A 17,370-nucleotide genomic window follows, 5' to 3' on the forward strand; every position below is an offset into this window, starting at 1 on the left:
TCCTCTCAACACTGCCATGAAGTAGGTACTATTATTCTTCCCACTTTCAGTAAAGAATGCTGAGTTAAATATCTTGCCCAATAACACAAAGCCCCATTTTATTATTATTTATTATTTTTTGAGACGGAGTTTTGCTCTTGTTGCCCAGGCTGGAGTGCAATGGTGCGATCTCGGCTCACCACAACCTCCACCTCCCGGGTTCAAGCGATTCTCCTGCCTCAGTAGCTAGGATTATAGGCACACACCACCACGCCCAGCTAATTTTTGTATTTTTAGTAGAGATGGGGTTTCTCCATGGTGGTCAGGTTAGGCTGTAGCAACTAACATTCTTAGCAGCAGTATGTAAAGGTGTTCATTTCTCCATACTGTCAACTCCCGACCCCAGGTGATCCGCCCACCTCAGCCTCCCAAAGTGCTGGGATTACAGGTGTGAGCCACCACACCCGGCCACAAAGCTCTATTTGAAATACAGGCAGTCCCATCCCACAACCCAAACTCTTCACCATTACACAGAAATCACCAGCTTAGAACATTTGTCCAGTTTTTCTACTGGGTTGTGGATATCTTTCTTACTGATTTGTAAGGACTCTTTGTCTCTCTCTTTTTCTAAGAGATGGGGTCTCACTCTCACCCAGGCTGGAATGCAGTGACATGATCACAGCTTACCTACCGCAGCGTCCAATTACTGGTTTCAAGCAATCCTGACACCTTGGTCCTCCCAAAGTGCTGGGAATTATAGGCATGAGCCACTGAGCCCAACTCCTCATCTAGACTCGTGACTGTACTGTTACAAATTCTTAGTAGCACCCTCATTCTTTAAGCTCCTCCTCCCCTAACATCACATTTCCACCTATGCCCATAGGAAGCATGAGTTTTTGCGCCAGTCCCCCATGGAGGGAATACTGAGTGTGGGAGTTCTGCTCTTCTGTCCCCACCACTCACTAGCTCCTCCAGTGGGGAAACAATTGCTGAAGTGATTGGCTGAAGCCTGCGGCAGGTGCATGGGCCTGACCACTCTACAGTCAGACATGTCCCATGGCTCTCTGGCTCTGGCTTATCCTGCTCCTACATGGACAGGCAAATTGGCCTCCTCAGAATGGGCCTGACCATCCTCCGCCCCAGCTTCTCTGAACCTACAACTGGGTAGGAGAGGTCAGATTGGGTCTGTCCTTGAGTCAGAGGTAGAAAAGCAGAAAGTTTCACTAAGGCTTCAAGGCTAAACTGCATTTTCCCCACTTAGTTCACCAGGGAGCAGCACCACATTAGTGGTTCTTGTTTGGTTATTAATAGAATGATGCTAGGTTTCCCCTTTGGCTATTATTATTTGTATATAATTTCCTTGATAAGACTCCAGTGGAAAAAGAGGTGACTGCTAGAATTTAGATACCAGAGTTCTAGCCTGAACCCCTTACCATTATATCCTCTAACATTTTCTTGTCCATTTTTACAAATTGTATCTATTTTGATGACATTCCAATTGGGTTTATTACATTCTTTAAATGTACTTTTAGATTGTAAGAGGATTATAAAGTGTATCACATTGTATAAAATCAAACAAAACACAGGTGTATGTGTATATATGTATATATATGTGTATGTGTGTGTGTGTGTATATATATATATATATATAAAGTTAACATCCCCCTATGTCATCCCCAAGATATCACATAATTTGTTGTGTGTTGCTTCTACATTCTTCTATATGGTCAATACATACATTAAGTGTAAAGTTTTCCCTCAACTTTTAGAAAAATGAATTTCTAGAGCCAAGGCTATGAATCTCTATTAATTTGACAAAATAATGGGCAACCCTCAGAGCAATATGAAGATCCAAATCATTCTTTTAATCTATGTACCAGGATTCCCCCAGTGCTGTACACTGTTTCTCTTTCTTGCCGCTACTTATTTTTATTTTTTATTATTTATTTATTTGAGACAGAGTCTCGCTCTGTCGCCTAAGCTGGAGTGCAGTAGCGCGATCTCAGCTCACTGCAACCTCCACCTCCCAGGTTCAAGGGACACTCCCATCTCAGCCTCCCGAGTAGCTGAGACTAGAGGTGCCCACCACCATGCTAGGCTAAATTTTTGTTTTTGTTTTTGTTTTCATAGAGATGGGATTTCACCATGTTGCCCAGGCTGATTTCAAACTCCTGAGCTCCAGGGATTACAGGCATGAGCCACCATGCCCAGACACCACTACTTATTTATATGCCTTTATACATATGTGTTTATGTACTGCTGTGTTTTTTTCTGGAGGCCAATGTCCTAACAGTGGGATTTCTGTATTAGAAAGTATGTGTATTTTAAATTTTAATAGACACCAACTTACTTTTCAAATAGGCTGTAGCAACTAACATTCTAAGCAGCAGTATGTAAAGGTGTTCATTTCTCCATACTGTCAACAGCACTAGAAGCAATAACTTAATTTTTATAAATTTAAAAGGGAAAGATGGTATCACAATTCTCATTTCCCTTAACTACCTGAGGTTGAGCATTTTTCCTGTTTATTGATCACTTGCATTTCCTCTACTATAACTAGATATTCATACCCTTTGTCCATTTTTCTATTGCATTGAGTATTAGCTACTATTCTCTGTCATGTTTTGAAAATATTTTCCTCCGGGCAGGGCTCGGTGGCTCATGCCTGTTATCCCACTATTTTGGGAAGCCAAGGTGGGAGGATTGCTTGAGCCCAGAGTTCAAGACCAACCTGGGCAATATGGCGAGATCCCATCTCTACAAAAAATAGAAATAACTAGCCAGGCAGGGTGGTGCGCGTCTGTAATTCTAGCAGCTTGAGAGGCTGAAGTGGAAGAATCTCTTGAGCCTGAGAGGTTGAGGCTGCAGTGAGCTATGAATTGTGCCACTGTACTCCAGCTTGGCTCACAGAGCAAGACACTGTCTCAAAAGAAAAAAAAAAAAAAGAGAAAAGAAAATATTTTCCCCTGTCTTTTGACTTTGTCCATGGCATATCTTTCACAGAGAAATATTTTATTTGTATGTACTATAGAATCTGCCGATCTTTTCCTTAGTTGACTCCGGAATTAATTAGTGTCCCTGCCCACCCCCACTGCCTCACGACAAATTTCCTGGTCAATTTTCTAATATTGTTTGTGGACTTTCCTTTATAATTAGACATTTGATCTGGAATTAGTTTTCATTATACACTGTGAATTAGGGGTTCTAAATTTTTCTGCTAGATGAACAACTGTGCCATACAATGTAATCTTTTACCCAGTGAATTACAGTTCTATCTTATCACATATTTCACATTTATATATACTAAAGTTGTCTTTGAAATATTCTATTCAGTTCCACCTATCTCTCTGGTTATAATTATATCAATTCCAGTATGTTTATTCTAATCTGGTAGGGTAAGTGTTCCTCTGTTTTTCAACATGTTCTTTTTCCCTCTAAGTATTTTTTTTTTTTTGGACATTGACATACATTTATTCTCAACACTCTGGAGACAGACAGTACTCCAGTTCTGGCCCTCCTTTACCCCTTATATGACTTTGGACAAGCCACTTAGCATATAGCTGGGCTTCAGGTTCCTCACCTTCCTGTAAGTTTTGATACGTAGCATTTTTTTTTCCAATCAGTTGATTTTTAAAAAAATTTTTCTCTAAATACACAGTTTTTATAAATTGGGTTATTTTTTAAAGTGAATTTTCTGTTGAATGCAAAGCTCTCTATACTTATAACACATTATTTTCTTTTTTCGAGATAGGGTCTCACTCTGTCCAACCAGACTGAAGTACAGTGGCTCGATCTAGGCTCACTGCAAGCCACTGCCTTCTGGGCTCAAGCAATCCTCCCACCTCAGCCTCCCAAGTAGCTGAAACCACAGGCATGGTGCCACCACATCTGGCTAATTTTTAATATTTTGATAGAGATGGAGTTTCACCATGTTGCCCAGGCTGATCTCAAACTCCTGGGTTCAAGTGATCTGCCAGCCTCAGCCTCCCAAAGTGCTGGGATTACAGGTGTGAACAAACTGTAATTTTCTAATCCTCTATATCCTTGTTTTGTCTACTTCACTTAACAATTTCCAACATATGAACCGAATTCTCCCTATATTTAAAAAAGTTTTTGCTTTCTATTTAAATGCTATACGATTAGATATGTATAGACTTATGACTTTTTATTCTCAGTCAGTTGTACTTTTTTCTTTTTTGAGATGGAGTCTTGCTCTATTGCCCAGGCTGGAGTGCAGTGGCGTGATCTCAGCTCACTGCAACCTCTGCCTCCCGAGTTCAAGCCATTCTCCTGCCTCAGCCTCCCAAGTAGCTGGGATTACAGGCACACACCACCACACCCAGCTAATTTTTGTATTTTGAGTAGAGACAAAGTTTCACCATGTTGATCAGGTTGGTCTTGAACTCCTGACCGCAAGTGATCTGACTGCCTCAGCCTCCCAAAGTGCTGGGATTACAGGCATGAGCCACTGCACCCGGCCTGTAGCTGGGATTACAGGTGTGAGCCATCACACCCAGTCTGTATGTTTAACATGTAAAATATTTCCTTTTGTTTCAACATTTTTGCCTTGAATTTTATCTGATGTTATTATCATGCCTGACTTCTTCTCTATAAAAAGAACTGCTTCTTGCTACTATATGCCTAGTGCTTCTTCATTCATTCCTTTCTGTTTATTCCTCTTTTTGAAGTTCTACTGAGTAAGATTTAATTTTTCTTAATGTTAGCTTTTTTATTACTTTTTTGCTAGGTAATACATACACAAATTTTGAAAAGCACAAAAGCAATTACAGTACAAACTAGAGCCCCTACATCCCAGTTCCTTTCCCTGGAGAAATCAGTGTTGTCAATTTCTTGTGTATCCCTTCTATACACAACCATATATGGGTGTACATATGTATATGCATATGCTTTTTTTAAAAAAACACGGGTGTTAGTTTACTCTTCTACATATTTTTTCCACTGAATATTTATTTTAAAATGTTCCACATCAGTACATGAAAAGCTAGCTCATTCTTTTAACAGCTGCATGGAGGTAGCATAATTTATTCAACAATTTCCCTAATAATATTTTCATATTTTTCTCTTACAAATAATGCTAAAATGAATATCCTTGACTTTAGTCATTTCAACCACGTCAGTATCGCTGTAGGACGAATTACTACTAGCGGAACTACCAGGTGGAAAACAATGCCAACTCAAATTTTGATAGCTACTGCACAGGAAAGCTACATATACGTATACACACACACACAGTAGATTACCAAGGTTTTTTATTTTTCCTAATCTAGCTGAAATTCCATTTTTTTTTCTTATGAGGTTCAGTTCTTCATATGTTCAAGAATCATTTACATATACTTTCTGGAAACTGTTCATATCTATTTCTCTTTTTCTACTGGGTGGCTGGTCTCCTGGTGATTTGCAGATCTTTATATGCAGTTATTAAGGGATTTGTTCTTTGTCTAGGACGTTACATGTATTTTTTCAGTTTGTCACTTACCTTTTGACTTTGGTTTTGTTACAGAGATTTTATTTTTATATAGTTTACTTCTACTTTTACAGCTTTCTCACACCAAGATTCTCCCATGTTTTACAGTTATATGTTTACATTTTTCCATTTATCTGGAATTCTAGTACAAGGTTTTTGTTTTGTTTTGTTTTGTCTTTGAGATGGAGTCTCACCTGTTGCCCAGGCTGGAGTGCAATGGTGCCATCTTGGCTCACTGCAATCTCCGCCTCCCGGGTTCAAGCGATTCTCCTGCCTCAGCTTCCCGAGTAACTGGGATTACAGGCGCCTGCCACCACGCCCGGCTAATTTTTGCATTTTTAGTAGAGACAGGGTTTCACCATGCTGACCAGACTGGTCTTGAACTCCTGACCTCAGGCGATCCACCCGCCTCGGCCTCCCAAAGTGTTGGGATTACAGGTGTGAGCCACTGCACCCGGCCAGTACAAAGTTTAAGGTAGAGATCCAATTTTTTTTTTCTGGTTTCAATACCAATTATTAAAAAAAAACTTTTATATATATATGGAGTCTCACCTGTCACCCAGGCTGGAGTGCAATGATGCAATCTTGGCTCACTGCAACCTCCGCCTCCTGGGTTCAAGTGATTCCCCTGCCTCAGCCTCCTGAGTAGCTAGGATTACAGGTGCCCACCACCATGCCTGGCTAATTTTTCGTATTTTTAGTATAGACGGGCTTTCACTATGTTGGCCAGGCTGGTCTCGAACTCCTGACCTCGTGATCCGCCTGCCTCAGCCTCCCAAAGTGCTGGAATTACAGGCGTGAGCCACTGCGCCCGGCCTTAAAAATATTTTTTCTTCATTTCCTATCACCTTTAGCACAGACTACATTTCTTTTTGTATTCTGAGTTCATTTCTGGACTCTGTTTATGCATCAGTTCTTACAGTATCAAACGATCTTATTTATTATATCTTTGCATTATGTTTTAATATCTGGTGGGTGGTTCCCCACCTCCATCATTAGTCCACTTTTTCAGAAGTTTTTTGACAATGTGTGCATGTTTGTAAAATTTGTCTGTAGAAACAATCAGTTTGCCTGGTTCTAAAAAACCATTATTAAAAATCTGGAGTATTTTTGGCCAGGTATGGTGGCCTGTGCCTGTAACCCCAGCACTTTGGGTTGGGCAGGCAGGAGGACTGTTTGAGGCCAGGAGCTCAAGACCAGTCTGAGCAATATAGTAAGACACCTATTGATTAAGCCCAGGAGTTTGAGGTTGCAGTGAGTTACACTAACACCACTGCACTCTAGCCTGGGCGACAGAGCGAGACCCTGTCTCCAGAAAAAACAACTGTGGTATAAACAGGGATCACATAAAGTTTAGGGACACTGACATCTTTAGGATATCAAGCTTTACTATACAAGAAAAGAGAATACCTTCCCATTTTTCAAGTATTGTTTTGTGTTCCCCAGCATTATTATTTCCATATAAACCTTACATATGCCTAAGTATATCCCCAAGTATTTATAGCAGCACAATCTACAGTACTTGTGCATTCCTAGACATTGCTCCATGGCCTTCTGTCATCAAATGCAGCTAGCCTAATTTCTTTTCCCCTCTTCAAGAAGACTTGATCATTTTGCCTGGGTGTCCAAATAATTCTTTCTTCATCCTTAAACACAGAAATGTTTTTAGGGATGTCAGGCTCTGTGCCAGGCCTGTAGTCCCAGCACTTTGGGAGACTGAGGTCAGTGGATCGCTTGAGCCCACAGTTTGAGACCAGCCTGGGCAACGTGGCAAAACCCTGCCTCTATAAGAAATACAAAAATTAGCTGGGCGTGGTGGTGTGCACCTATAGTCCCAGCTACTCGGGAGGCAGAGGTGGGACAATCGATTAAGCCTAGGAGGTCAAGAGTGCAGTGAGCTGGGATCATGCCTCTGCACCCAGCCTGGGCAACAGAGTGAGACACTGTCTCAAAACAAAACAAAACACACGAAAAATAAGATAAATTTTTTAAAAAAGAAATTTTCCTAGGAAATGTTTCAGTGTCAACTGTTCGGTGCCAATTTTTCTTGAGATACAATTTGAACTTATCACTTCAAATCTTTATTTCTAAGTTCTTCTTTAACCATATATTTGAGTTTGTTTCATTTCTTTGGTCCTCTTCTTGAGGGACACTAATTACACTTAAGTCAGATCTCTTTTACTTTCTGCATCTATTATGTTCTAATTGTTTTCTTCGATTTCATTTTTCAATCTGTCCTCCCCATCCTTTACTGTTTTCAGCACTGTGTGTTCATCTTTATTCTCTTTTTTTTTTTTTTTTTGAGACCATCTCACTTCATCGCCCAGGCTGGAGTGCTGTGGCATGATCTCGGCTCACTGCAACCTCCACTTTCCAGGTTCAAGCAAGTCTCCTGCCTCAGTGTCCCGAGTAGCTGGGATTACAGGAGTGAACCACTGTGCCAAGCCCTTATTCTGTTTGCAATATAGCTTTTTTTTTTTTTTTTTTTTTTTTTTTTGAGACAGAGTCTCGCTCTGTCACCCAGGCTGGGTGCAGTGGCGCGATCTCGGCTCACTGCAAGCTCAGCTTCCCGGGTTCACACCATTCTCCTGCCTCAGCCTCCCGAGTAGCTGGGACTACAGGCGCCCGCCACCACGCCTGGCTAATTTTTTGTGTTTTTGGTAGAGACGGGGTTTCACCGTGGTCTCAATCTCCTGACCTCGTGATCTGCCCGCCTCAGCCTCCCAAAGTGCTGGGATTACAAGCGTGAGCCACCGCGCCCGGCTCCAATATAGCTTTTAATTCTGTGATAATTTTAGTTTTCTCTTCCACTACTTTCCTGTGTGCTCTGCCAGCTGATGTTACATTTTCTCTTTGCCATGCCTTATTTTACCCAATCCTCTACACCTCTGCTTGAAGTTCTGTATTTTCTTAAGTTCTTTGAACTCACAGTGGTAGGACTGGCCATTATTTTTCAACTAAGCTAAAAACATCTTTTTAGTATGGGTACTTTACCTGCCACTTATTTTCCATTTTCCCCCCATCCTTTCTAATAGTATCTTTCTATAGCTACTGTGCTGATTCCATTTGTTTTGTTTTTTTGGTTTTGAGATGGGGGTCTCGCTCTGTCGACCCAGCTGGAGTGCAGTGGCAAGATCTTGGCTCACTGCAGCCTTGACTTCCTGGACTCAAGTGATCCTTCCATCTCAGCCTCCTGAGTAGCTGGGACTACAGGTGCACACCACCACACCCAGCTAATTTGTTTTTTCTTTTGAGATGGAGTTTCACTCTGTTGCCCAGGCTGGTGCAGTGGCGCAATCTTGGCTCACCACAACCTCTGCCTCCCAGGTTCAAGTGATTATCCTGCCTCAGCCTCCCAAGTAGCTGGGATTACAGGTACATGCCATCACACCTGGCTAATTTTTATATTTTTAGTAGAGACGGGGTTTCACCATGTTGGTCAGGCTGGTCTCAAACTCCAGACCTCGTGATCCGCCAGCCTCAGCCTCCCAAAGTGCTGGGATTACAGGCGTGAGCCACTGTGCCTGGCCTTGATTTATTTTTTCTTTTTCAAACAGAGTCTCACTCTGTCGCCCAGGCTGGAGTGCAGTGGCACAATCTCTGCTCACTGCAACCTCTGCCTCCCAGGTTCAAACTATTCTCCTGCCTCAGCCCCCCGAGTAGCTGGGATTACAGGTGCCCACCACCATGCCCAGCTAATTTTTGTATTTTTGGTAGAGACAGGGTTTCACCATGTTGGCCAGGCTGGTCTTGAACTCCTGACCTCAAGTGATCTGCCCACCTTGGCCTCCTAAAGTGCTGGGATTAGAGGCATGAGCCACTGCGCCTGGCCAATTTTTGCATATTTTTGTAGAGACAGAGTCTTGCTATGTTGTCCAGGCTGGTCTCAAACTCCTGGCCTCAAGTGATCCTCCCACTTTGGCCTAATGATGGAAGCTCTTCCTAGATGATCTGAAGGAGGACCATGTTCCAAGTTAGTAGAAACACAGGAAGCCTTTGCATCTCCTCAGCCAGTGAAGTCAGGTGCCACCAAGCTGCTCACAATTCAATGTCTCCTCCGATAGGCCTCATCTAACACTTCTAGAGAACATGACACATCTATATGTCTCCTTTTAGAGCTTAGCCCCCCTATTACCTAACATCTCCTATGGGGTTTGGGGAAGCTCCTGATGCCAGCCTGTGTACCCGCTTCTCACTGTCTCAAACAAAGGAGTGACTCTGCCCATCAAAATCCTATTTGGGAGAACTGCATTCTTCTGAGTTTGGAATCTGCAGCCACAGGTATTTCTCAGCATCTTCCTAGACCTGTTTGCTCTTCATTATACTGCTGTCCTTCCTTATATATTATGTGCAGATAAGAAGAATTGTATCTGACTTTCATCATCCTACTGTTGATATTTAGGTCTTTTTCTCTCTACCTTTTCTCCATCGTCTTCCCTGACCCTTGCTAAACCTCTTCTATCTCCTACCTCCACTGCCCTTCTGTACCATTGTTTTGCAACCCTTTACTCCAATATATGATACAAATCCTCCTAAAGAGAAAAGGCTGTGAAGCAGGATCATTTTTACTCATTTTTGAACTGTGAATATTATGTCTGATGTCTCCTAGTAAGCAAATATAAAATACTCCTCGAAGGCATGACCGCATCTTCACTTTTATTACTTTCATGAATAACAACATAAATTACACATTATTTATACCATATATAAAAAAATATATAAATATATATAAAATATATAAATATATATATAATATATAAACATACATATAAATATATAAAATATATAAATATATATAAATATATATATAAATATATAAATATATATATAAACATATATATAAATATATATAAATATAAATATATAAAAATATATAAATATATAGAAATATATATAGAAATATATAAAAATATATATATAAATATATAAATATAAATTATATATATTTGAAAGTCCCATGTCTACCTTGTTAGTATAAGCTCTCCCTGAGGGAAGAAACTGTGTATTCCACTTTATTTTATTTACTTATTTTTTTTTGAGATGGAGTTTCACTCTTGTTGCCCACGCTGGAGTGCAATGGTGCGATCTCGACACACCGCAACCTCCAACTCTCAGGTTCAAGCGATTCTCCTCCCTCAGCCTCCCAAGTAGCTAGGATTACAGGCATGCACCACCATGCCCGGCTAATTCTATATTTTTATTAGAAACAGGGTTTCTCCATGTTGGTCAGGCTGGTCTTGAACTCCCAATCTCAGATGATCCGCCCACATCCACCTCCCAAAGTGCAGGCATTACAGGCGTGAGCCACTGCGCCTGGCCCTATTCCACTTTAACACACACAGTGCTAGGGCAGAAGATGAAGGTGAATGTGTATATGTATATGTAATTTTTAAAATAAGTTCCCAAGTTATCCAAATCAACATAACACTCCAGTCACTGGAACATTTTCCCACAATTGTTAATAAAATAAAAATTGGCTAACAGAATATTCTGAGAATATACACTAGCTTTTCTTGGTCTTTTCTATTTGCTTTCTCTTCAGGCCTCTTCCTGACTGATTAACAAGGACCAGTGCCTGCAGGTACCCAAGGTGCTGCCCTATTAAACTTTAAGATGAATTCTGGCACAGCACACCTTTGGCTTGTGGCTCAGAGGCTGACCAGAGAGCTTTAGCAGCAAGACCTTAGGCAAGCCAGGCTACCTACAGAGCATAGATTTGCTCCTTGTTCAAGTGACAGCATCTCCAATAAGTCTATGTGAACAAGATTAGGACAAAAAGCAATAAAGTAGCATTTTTTAATAAAGCATTATCACTTTTATCCAGTGGTCACAACAGGGAATAAGTCCTCTCACTGTCTAGAAAAAGGAGGAAGTTAAAACCAGAAGAGTTTTATGTCTTAAACTCCCCTGCTGACAGTCTTGACAGGGACTCGTGGAACACTGCAACATTCTAAATATCTATCAAAAGTACTGATGTGTACCAAAACACATTGTGTTTACTCCTGCCAATCTCACACCTACTAACAAAGCCACAGACGGTTTCCCAGTATCATCACTGTGCCTAAAACACATGAGTATGTGTTCAATACACACCGGCTGAATTAATGAGCAAATGAATGATAATCCTGAAGGGCTACCGCAAATACCAAGATGAAAAATTAAATACCAGAGTCAAAATAATTATGCACCAAACATATAAAGTAATTGTATTAAAAATCTCACAGGAATCAACACAGGCTGGCGAGGTGAGCACCCATCCCAGTGTTTCAAGTACAAGGTGGACATGCCACCCAGATTCACTACCAGGATTCTCCAAAAAGCATCAGATATACCTACAGTCTCTCCTCAAAACCTCAAAAGTACTCTCTGGATGCTAAATCTTAGAGCACAAGTAGTCAGTTAAATATTGGGGCAAACTAAATCCCAATCATGCTGCCATCTTTATCAAAACCAACCCTGAAACATGCACTTAAATGGAACAGAAGCCCAGGAACTGCTACCCAGCTTTTCCCAATAAAAGAGGGGAACTAACACCTGGACCTAAAGACCAAAGATATTGTCAAAACACAGGAGAAATGCCAAATTCTTATATCTGACTTACTGTAGGTAAGCCAGGTAGAACAAGAGAAAATGGATTTAAACTAGAAAATTACACTACTTGGAGTCTGACTATAAGAATCTGCTAGACGACAAAATGAGTTGGGTTGAAAGAGATCAGGGAATTTTTCCCCCAGAGTCTTTAAAAGGCAGAGAATGAAATAATGACCTTTTCAGCTACCTTTCTGACCTCTTATTCCTGAATCCTTTCTGTAAAATACAAAAGTTAAATTTACTAAACAGCCATATAATTCTCTTTGGTTATATTTCAATTACAGGTACAGTAATGATAATAATTAAATAATAGCTAACATCTCTATATGGCTTACTCCACGCCGGGTGGAGTTCCTAAGTGCGTTACATTATACTAACTCATTTAATCTTTGAACAAGGTAGATGTTATTATTTATTGCCCTAATTTTACAGATGAGGAAACTGAGACACAGAGGATAACTTGCCCAAGGCAATACAAAACTGGGAAGTGGCAGGACTTAGATAACCCAGGCTAATCACAGAGCTTTTTTCATGGGTGAACTTGGATGGAAGGGAAGAACCAATGTTTAGGAACATGCAGACACAAAAAGATCAGATTCCCGCCCCTGGCCAGCGGATGCCAAGGTAGCTCCAGGGCTATGTTCTGAGAGTGCCATCTGGACCACTCAACCACTAGTGCATCTGTCACCTATCTCCAAGTCTGTTAACTTCAGGGGTGGAGCCCAGGAATGTGGAGCTCCCTCGGGATTCTCACACACTAAAATTTAGAGAACCTGTTGCTCCAACACCAAGCTTGCTTTATCCCTCAAGAGACCACAACAAAAGAAGGTAGAAACATAATAACCAATAATGAGGCTGTTTTTTGAGACAGGGTCTGGCTCTGTCACCCAGGCTGGAGTGCAGTGGCGTGATCTTGGCTCACTGCCTCCTGGGCTCAAACCATCCTTCTACCTTAGCTTCCCAAGTAGCTGGTACTACAGGCAGACGCCACCATACCCAGCTAATTTTTGAATGTTTTTGTAGAGTCAGGGTTTCTCCATGTTGCCCAGGTTGGTATCAAACTCCTAGGCTCAAGCGATTCTCCCATCTCAGCCTCCCAAAGTGTTAGGATTACAGGTATGAGCCACCACGCCCAGCCTTATAATGGGGCTTTTTATTCCAGGTGTAATTGATAGAATCTGTTTCTTTACTCTGCAACAATTCCCAAATTTATTCACATGAAGGAACACCTGGAAGTCAATTTCTTAAACTGTTGATAGACTTAATTCTATAGATCAACTAGGAACAATTTTACGTTAGGAAAACATGATTATGCTAATGCCAAATTTTAAAAATTATAACCATGTTTTCTTAGTGAATGTCTCCACACTAAAAAGATGACTACTTCTAGCCTTTTTCATCAATGTTAATTTGCTGTGTCCATTTACTTTATCCTCCGCTGGTGATCACTATCCATGGCAAGCAGGAACCAATGGTCTAAAAATTCCAACTTAATAATTCTAAAGTTCCAAATTATGAAGTCGACCACCTCTTTGGCAGGGCTTCTCACAAACTCAGCCTGAGAATCACTGCTTTAAGGCAGGATTTGCTGCTCACCAACCACTAGACATAATTCTCTCTCGCAGGGTTTCTTAACTTGGGGTCTGTGAACTTGAATTGGAAAATTACGCCCATATTTCCATTAACCTCTAGCTAAATTTTTTTGTTTCCTTCAATTACAAATAGAGGCAGGTGCTCACAGTGGCGTGAGTATCTGTGACTTTGCCAGCAAGAGAAATATTTTTTCCCACCACAGTGCAGTTGTTAAGCATCTTGAAATGCTGTTTACCCTTGTCACCACTTCAAAATTACATTAATAATTACACTGGATGGTGTAAATCAATAAGTTAATTTTAATAAAAGTTAAACCCAACTCATTTTGTAGTCTAGCAGATTCTTATAGTCAGACTCCAAGTAGTGTAATTTTCTAGTTTAAATCCATTTTCTCTTGTTCTACCTGGCTTACCTACAGTAAGTCAGATATAAGAATTTGGCATTTCTCCTGTGTTTTGACAATATCTTTTGGTCTTTAGGCCCAGGTGTTAGGTCCCCTCTTTTATTGGGAAAAGCTGGGTAGCAGTTCCTGGGCTTCTGTTCCACTTAAGTTAAAAGTACATAGGACTACATCACCACTTTTAAAAACATGTTGTTTACATCTGTAGTGCAACATAAGTGGTTTCTTTTGTAATTCTATGTGTTTTATGCATTTGAAAACATAACTATGAGAAGGGGTCTATTGGTATCAGATGACCATGGCACACAGAATTAAAGAACCCTGATCTACTGATAGGTAGAGGCACAAAAATGATTTTAAGACAGCGCATTGCCTACATCATGTGAGTTAACATATAGTTAACTGCTTATGCTGTTAGTAGTGGGGTTATTAGTTTGCATTTCACTGCTAAGCCGTGCTATCTGTGTGCCTGGCACAAAGAGGAAGCTCCAGATAGTTGCTAAAATAAAGGACAAACTGGGGTAGAGTTCCTGCAACAGCAGTTCGACGACTACACTGATTCTACCAGCAGCCTAACTGTGGCTCAGTTTCTCCTGTCTGGGGAATAGGAGTTAACTATTGCTTACCCAACGACCCTGGAAAAACTTACAAGAAAAAAACATTAATTTGTGTGAAAAGACTTAAGCCCTTTGAAAGACATACTTTTTTATTTTCCACGTGTATCCTTAAACAATAGTTCTAGTGGTCTTAATTTTATTAACACGGTGTCCACATCAGAATCTTGAATCTCATTCCCAGTTCTGCTGTCCACTATGGGCCATAAGGAAGAAAGAAACAACAGAGGAGCCGGGCGCGGTGGCTCAAGCCTGTAATCCCAGCACTTTGGGAGGCCGAGGCGGGTGGATCACGAGGTCAGGAGATCGAGACCATCCTGGCTAACACGGTGAAACCCCGTCTCTACTAAAAATTACAAAAAAATTAGCCGGGCGTGTTGGTGGGCGCCTGTGGTCCCAGCTACTCGGGAGGCTGAGGCAGGAGAATGGCGTGAATCCAGGAGGTGGAGGTTGCGGTGAGCCGAGATCGCGCCACCGCACTCCAGCCTGGGGGACAGAGAAAGACTCCGTCTCAAAAAAAAAAAAAAAAAAAAAAAAAAAAAAAGAAAGAAACAACAGAGGAAATAAAGCTCTATCTCGCCCGGGCAATGGGTGGACTTAAAGATCAGTGCATATTCCTTGGATGTGTTTGTAAATTGTTCATGTATGTGTAATGTCTGGACAATGAGAATCCATCGCTTTCATCAGCTTTTCAAACGGGACTCCAAAGAAGACCTACTCTAGAGAAACAAATGTGCTCCTGAAAAACTGTAAACAAACTGTAAAATGTTCAAATTTCTTTTTTACAAGACCCTCACATGTAAACCAGAACCCCTTCCCTACAGCAAACTGTGGGTCACAGATAATAAAACAGGCCTGTGCAACATCTCACAGCTAGTCAATAACCAGACAGGACCCACTCCTAGACCACCTGGTTTTTTTCCCCCTGCATCAGCCTTGTCACTGAACAGTTTTCTGTTTGTTTGTTTGTTTGTTTGTTTTTTGAGACGGAGTCTCACTCTGTCGCCCAGGCTGGAGTGCAGTGGCGCCATCTCGGCTCAATGCAACCTCCGCCTCCCAGGTTCAAGCAATTCTCGAGCCTCAGACTCCCAAGTAGCTGGGACTACAGGCGCACGAAGCTATGCCAAGCTTTTTTTTTTTTTTTGTATTTTAGTAGAGACGGGGTTTCACCGTGTTACCCAGGCAGGTCGCGAACTCCTGAGCTCAGGTAATCCGCCCGCCTCGGCCTCCCAAGGTCCTGGGATTACAGGCGTGAGCCACCGCGCCCGGCCAGTTTTACTCTTCTTAAATCTGATATTCATGGCATACAGCAGGAGTAGTGGCTTTAAATATCACTAGCCACAGCTTTCAGTTGCTCTGATTGCTATCATTCACAACTTTGAGTAAAAGGAAGAAAGGAAAGAAAATTCTTCCAACTGACTTATTCAACTTTCAAAAATGAGTTTCTGTTGCAATGCCAGTTTAAAAGCTCCCCTACTACACCGTGCTTCTATAAAGGATTCTCAAATTGACGGATGTCCAGCAAGACTTACTACTAAAGGTTACACAACTGTACTAGCATGAAACAAGCCAAGAGACAAGGCCCTGTCATCCTTCTGTGTTCAGGAAACAACGGCGGGATCATGCCACAGGCCAAGATTTACTAAGAGATTGCTTTAGAGAGAGTGGGTATCAGGAAGCAAGAGCAACAGTAATTCCGGCAGAAGGGCTAGGATCCATGAGTACCCGGGGGGTGGGAGTAGGGGGCGGGGAAGCTTGTACAATAGATCGTCTTAATAGAAATCTAGTGTGGCCAGGAGTGCGCAACCACCAATAGAAGCGCCTGCATTTTCCTTCACAGCTATCACTCCCTCTTCCCTTCTCCGCCCACCAACGAAAGCAATGCGGCAGGAGTGGAGAGCACGGGAGGAATAAATGAAGTATCTTTGGGGCGTAAACCCGGTTTTAAGACTTGTTTCCACCACGAAATAGCTGCCTGACCCAGGCAAGTCACAAAACCGCGCCTCAGTTTCCCCACTACACTGCCGACTACACAAGAATGCTGCCTGGATTAAAGGAGACAGACAACGAGTACGAAACCTTCAGCACAGGGCCAGACAGAGGAACCGCTCCGTGGCCCTAAGGCGAGTCCGCAGGAGGGTTCTGGGGCCTGGGCTCCGGCCCAGAAAGGGCGCTCCCGGGGCCCGCTCCCCGCCAGCTGGGTTCCGAGCCCCTGCCCGGCCCACCTTGTTGTTGTACTCCTCCACGAAGCTGCCCAGCGCCAAGCGAAAGCGCTTATCGGGCCGCACACTCCAGTTCATCGCGTAGACCGTCCAGGGCGCTTCATACTTGTAGATCTCCTTCCGTTTGCCGTGCAGGGACATGGTGGCCGCGGGGCCGCAGTACGGGCCGGGTCAACAGTGGGCTGCGGCGGGCGGGGTGCGAGTCGGGCGGGGAGCCGGGCCTGAGATCTATGGGTCCGAAGGGAGGAGAGGAGGGAGCGAGCGGGAACGGCCTACCCCGAAGCGGGGATGCGGCGACAAACAACAACGACGGCCGAGCCCGACCCCTAGTTTCAAACCAGCTCGGGCACAGGCGACAACCACCTTCCGTTTTGGGACGCCGCCCCGCCCTCTCGGAACGGAAGCCACGGGACCCCCGCAGCGGCACCGGCCGTTGGTTGCCTGACACGTCCTTTCGAAAGGATTCTTTCTTCTCATTGGTTATTG

The 17,370-nt window shown here is 42.5% G+C and overlaps 1 protein-coding gene across 2 annotated transcripts in view; it reads right to left on the reverse strand.

Annotated features, from left to right (window-relative positions):
• DCAF7 (DDB1 and CUL4 associated factor 7) overlaps window positions 1-17,283 on the reverse strand; it is a 46,405-nt gene extending 29,122 nt beyond the window's left edge. For both annotated transcript variants that reach the window (XR_001113633.1, XM_003270693.4), the window contains exon 1: window positions 16,888-17,283. Coding sequence is in view for 1 of the 2 variants with exons in the window: in XM_003270693.4 (XP_003270741.1) it covers window positions 16,888-17,025 (138 nt within the window). In the remaining variant the exon portion in view is untranslated. The remainder of the gene's footprint in view (window positions 1-16,887) is intronic.
• Window positions 17,284-17,370: the final 87 nt, after the last annotated feature.

This window comes from Nomascus leucogenys, chromosome 19, assembly GCF_006542625.1.
Source record: "Nomascus leucogenys isolate Asia chromosome 19, Asia_NLE_v1, whole genome shotgun sequence".
NCBI lineage: Eukaryota > Metazoa > Chordata > Mammalia > Primates > Hylobatidae > Nomascus > Nomascus leucogenys.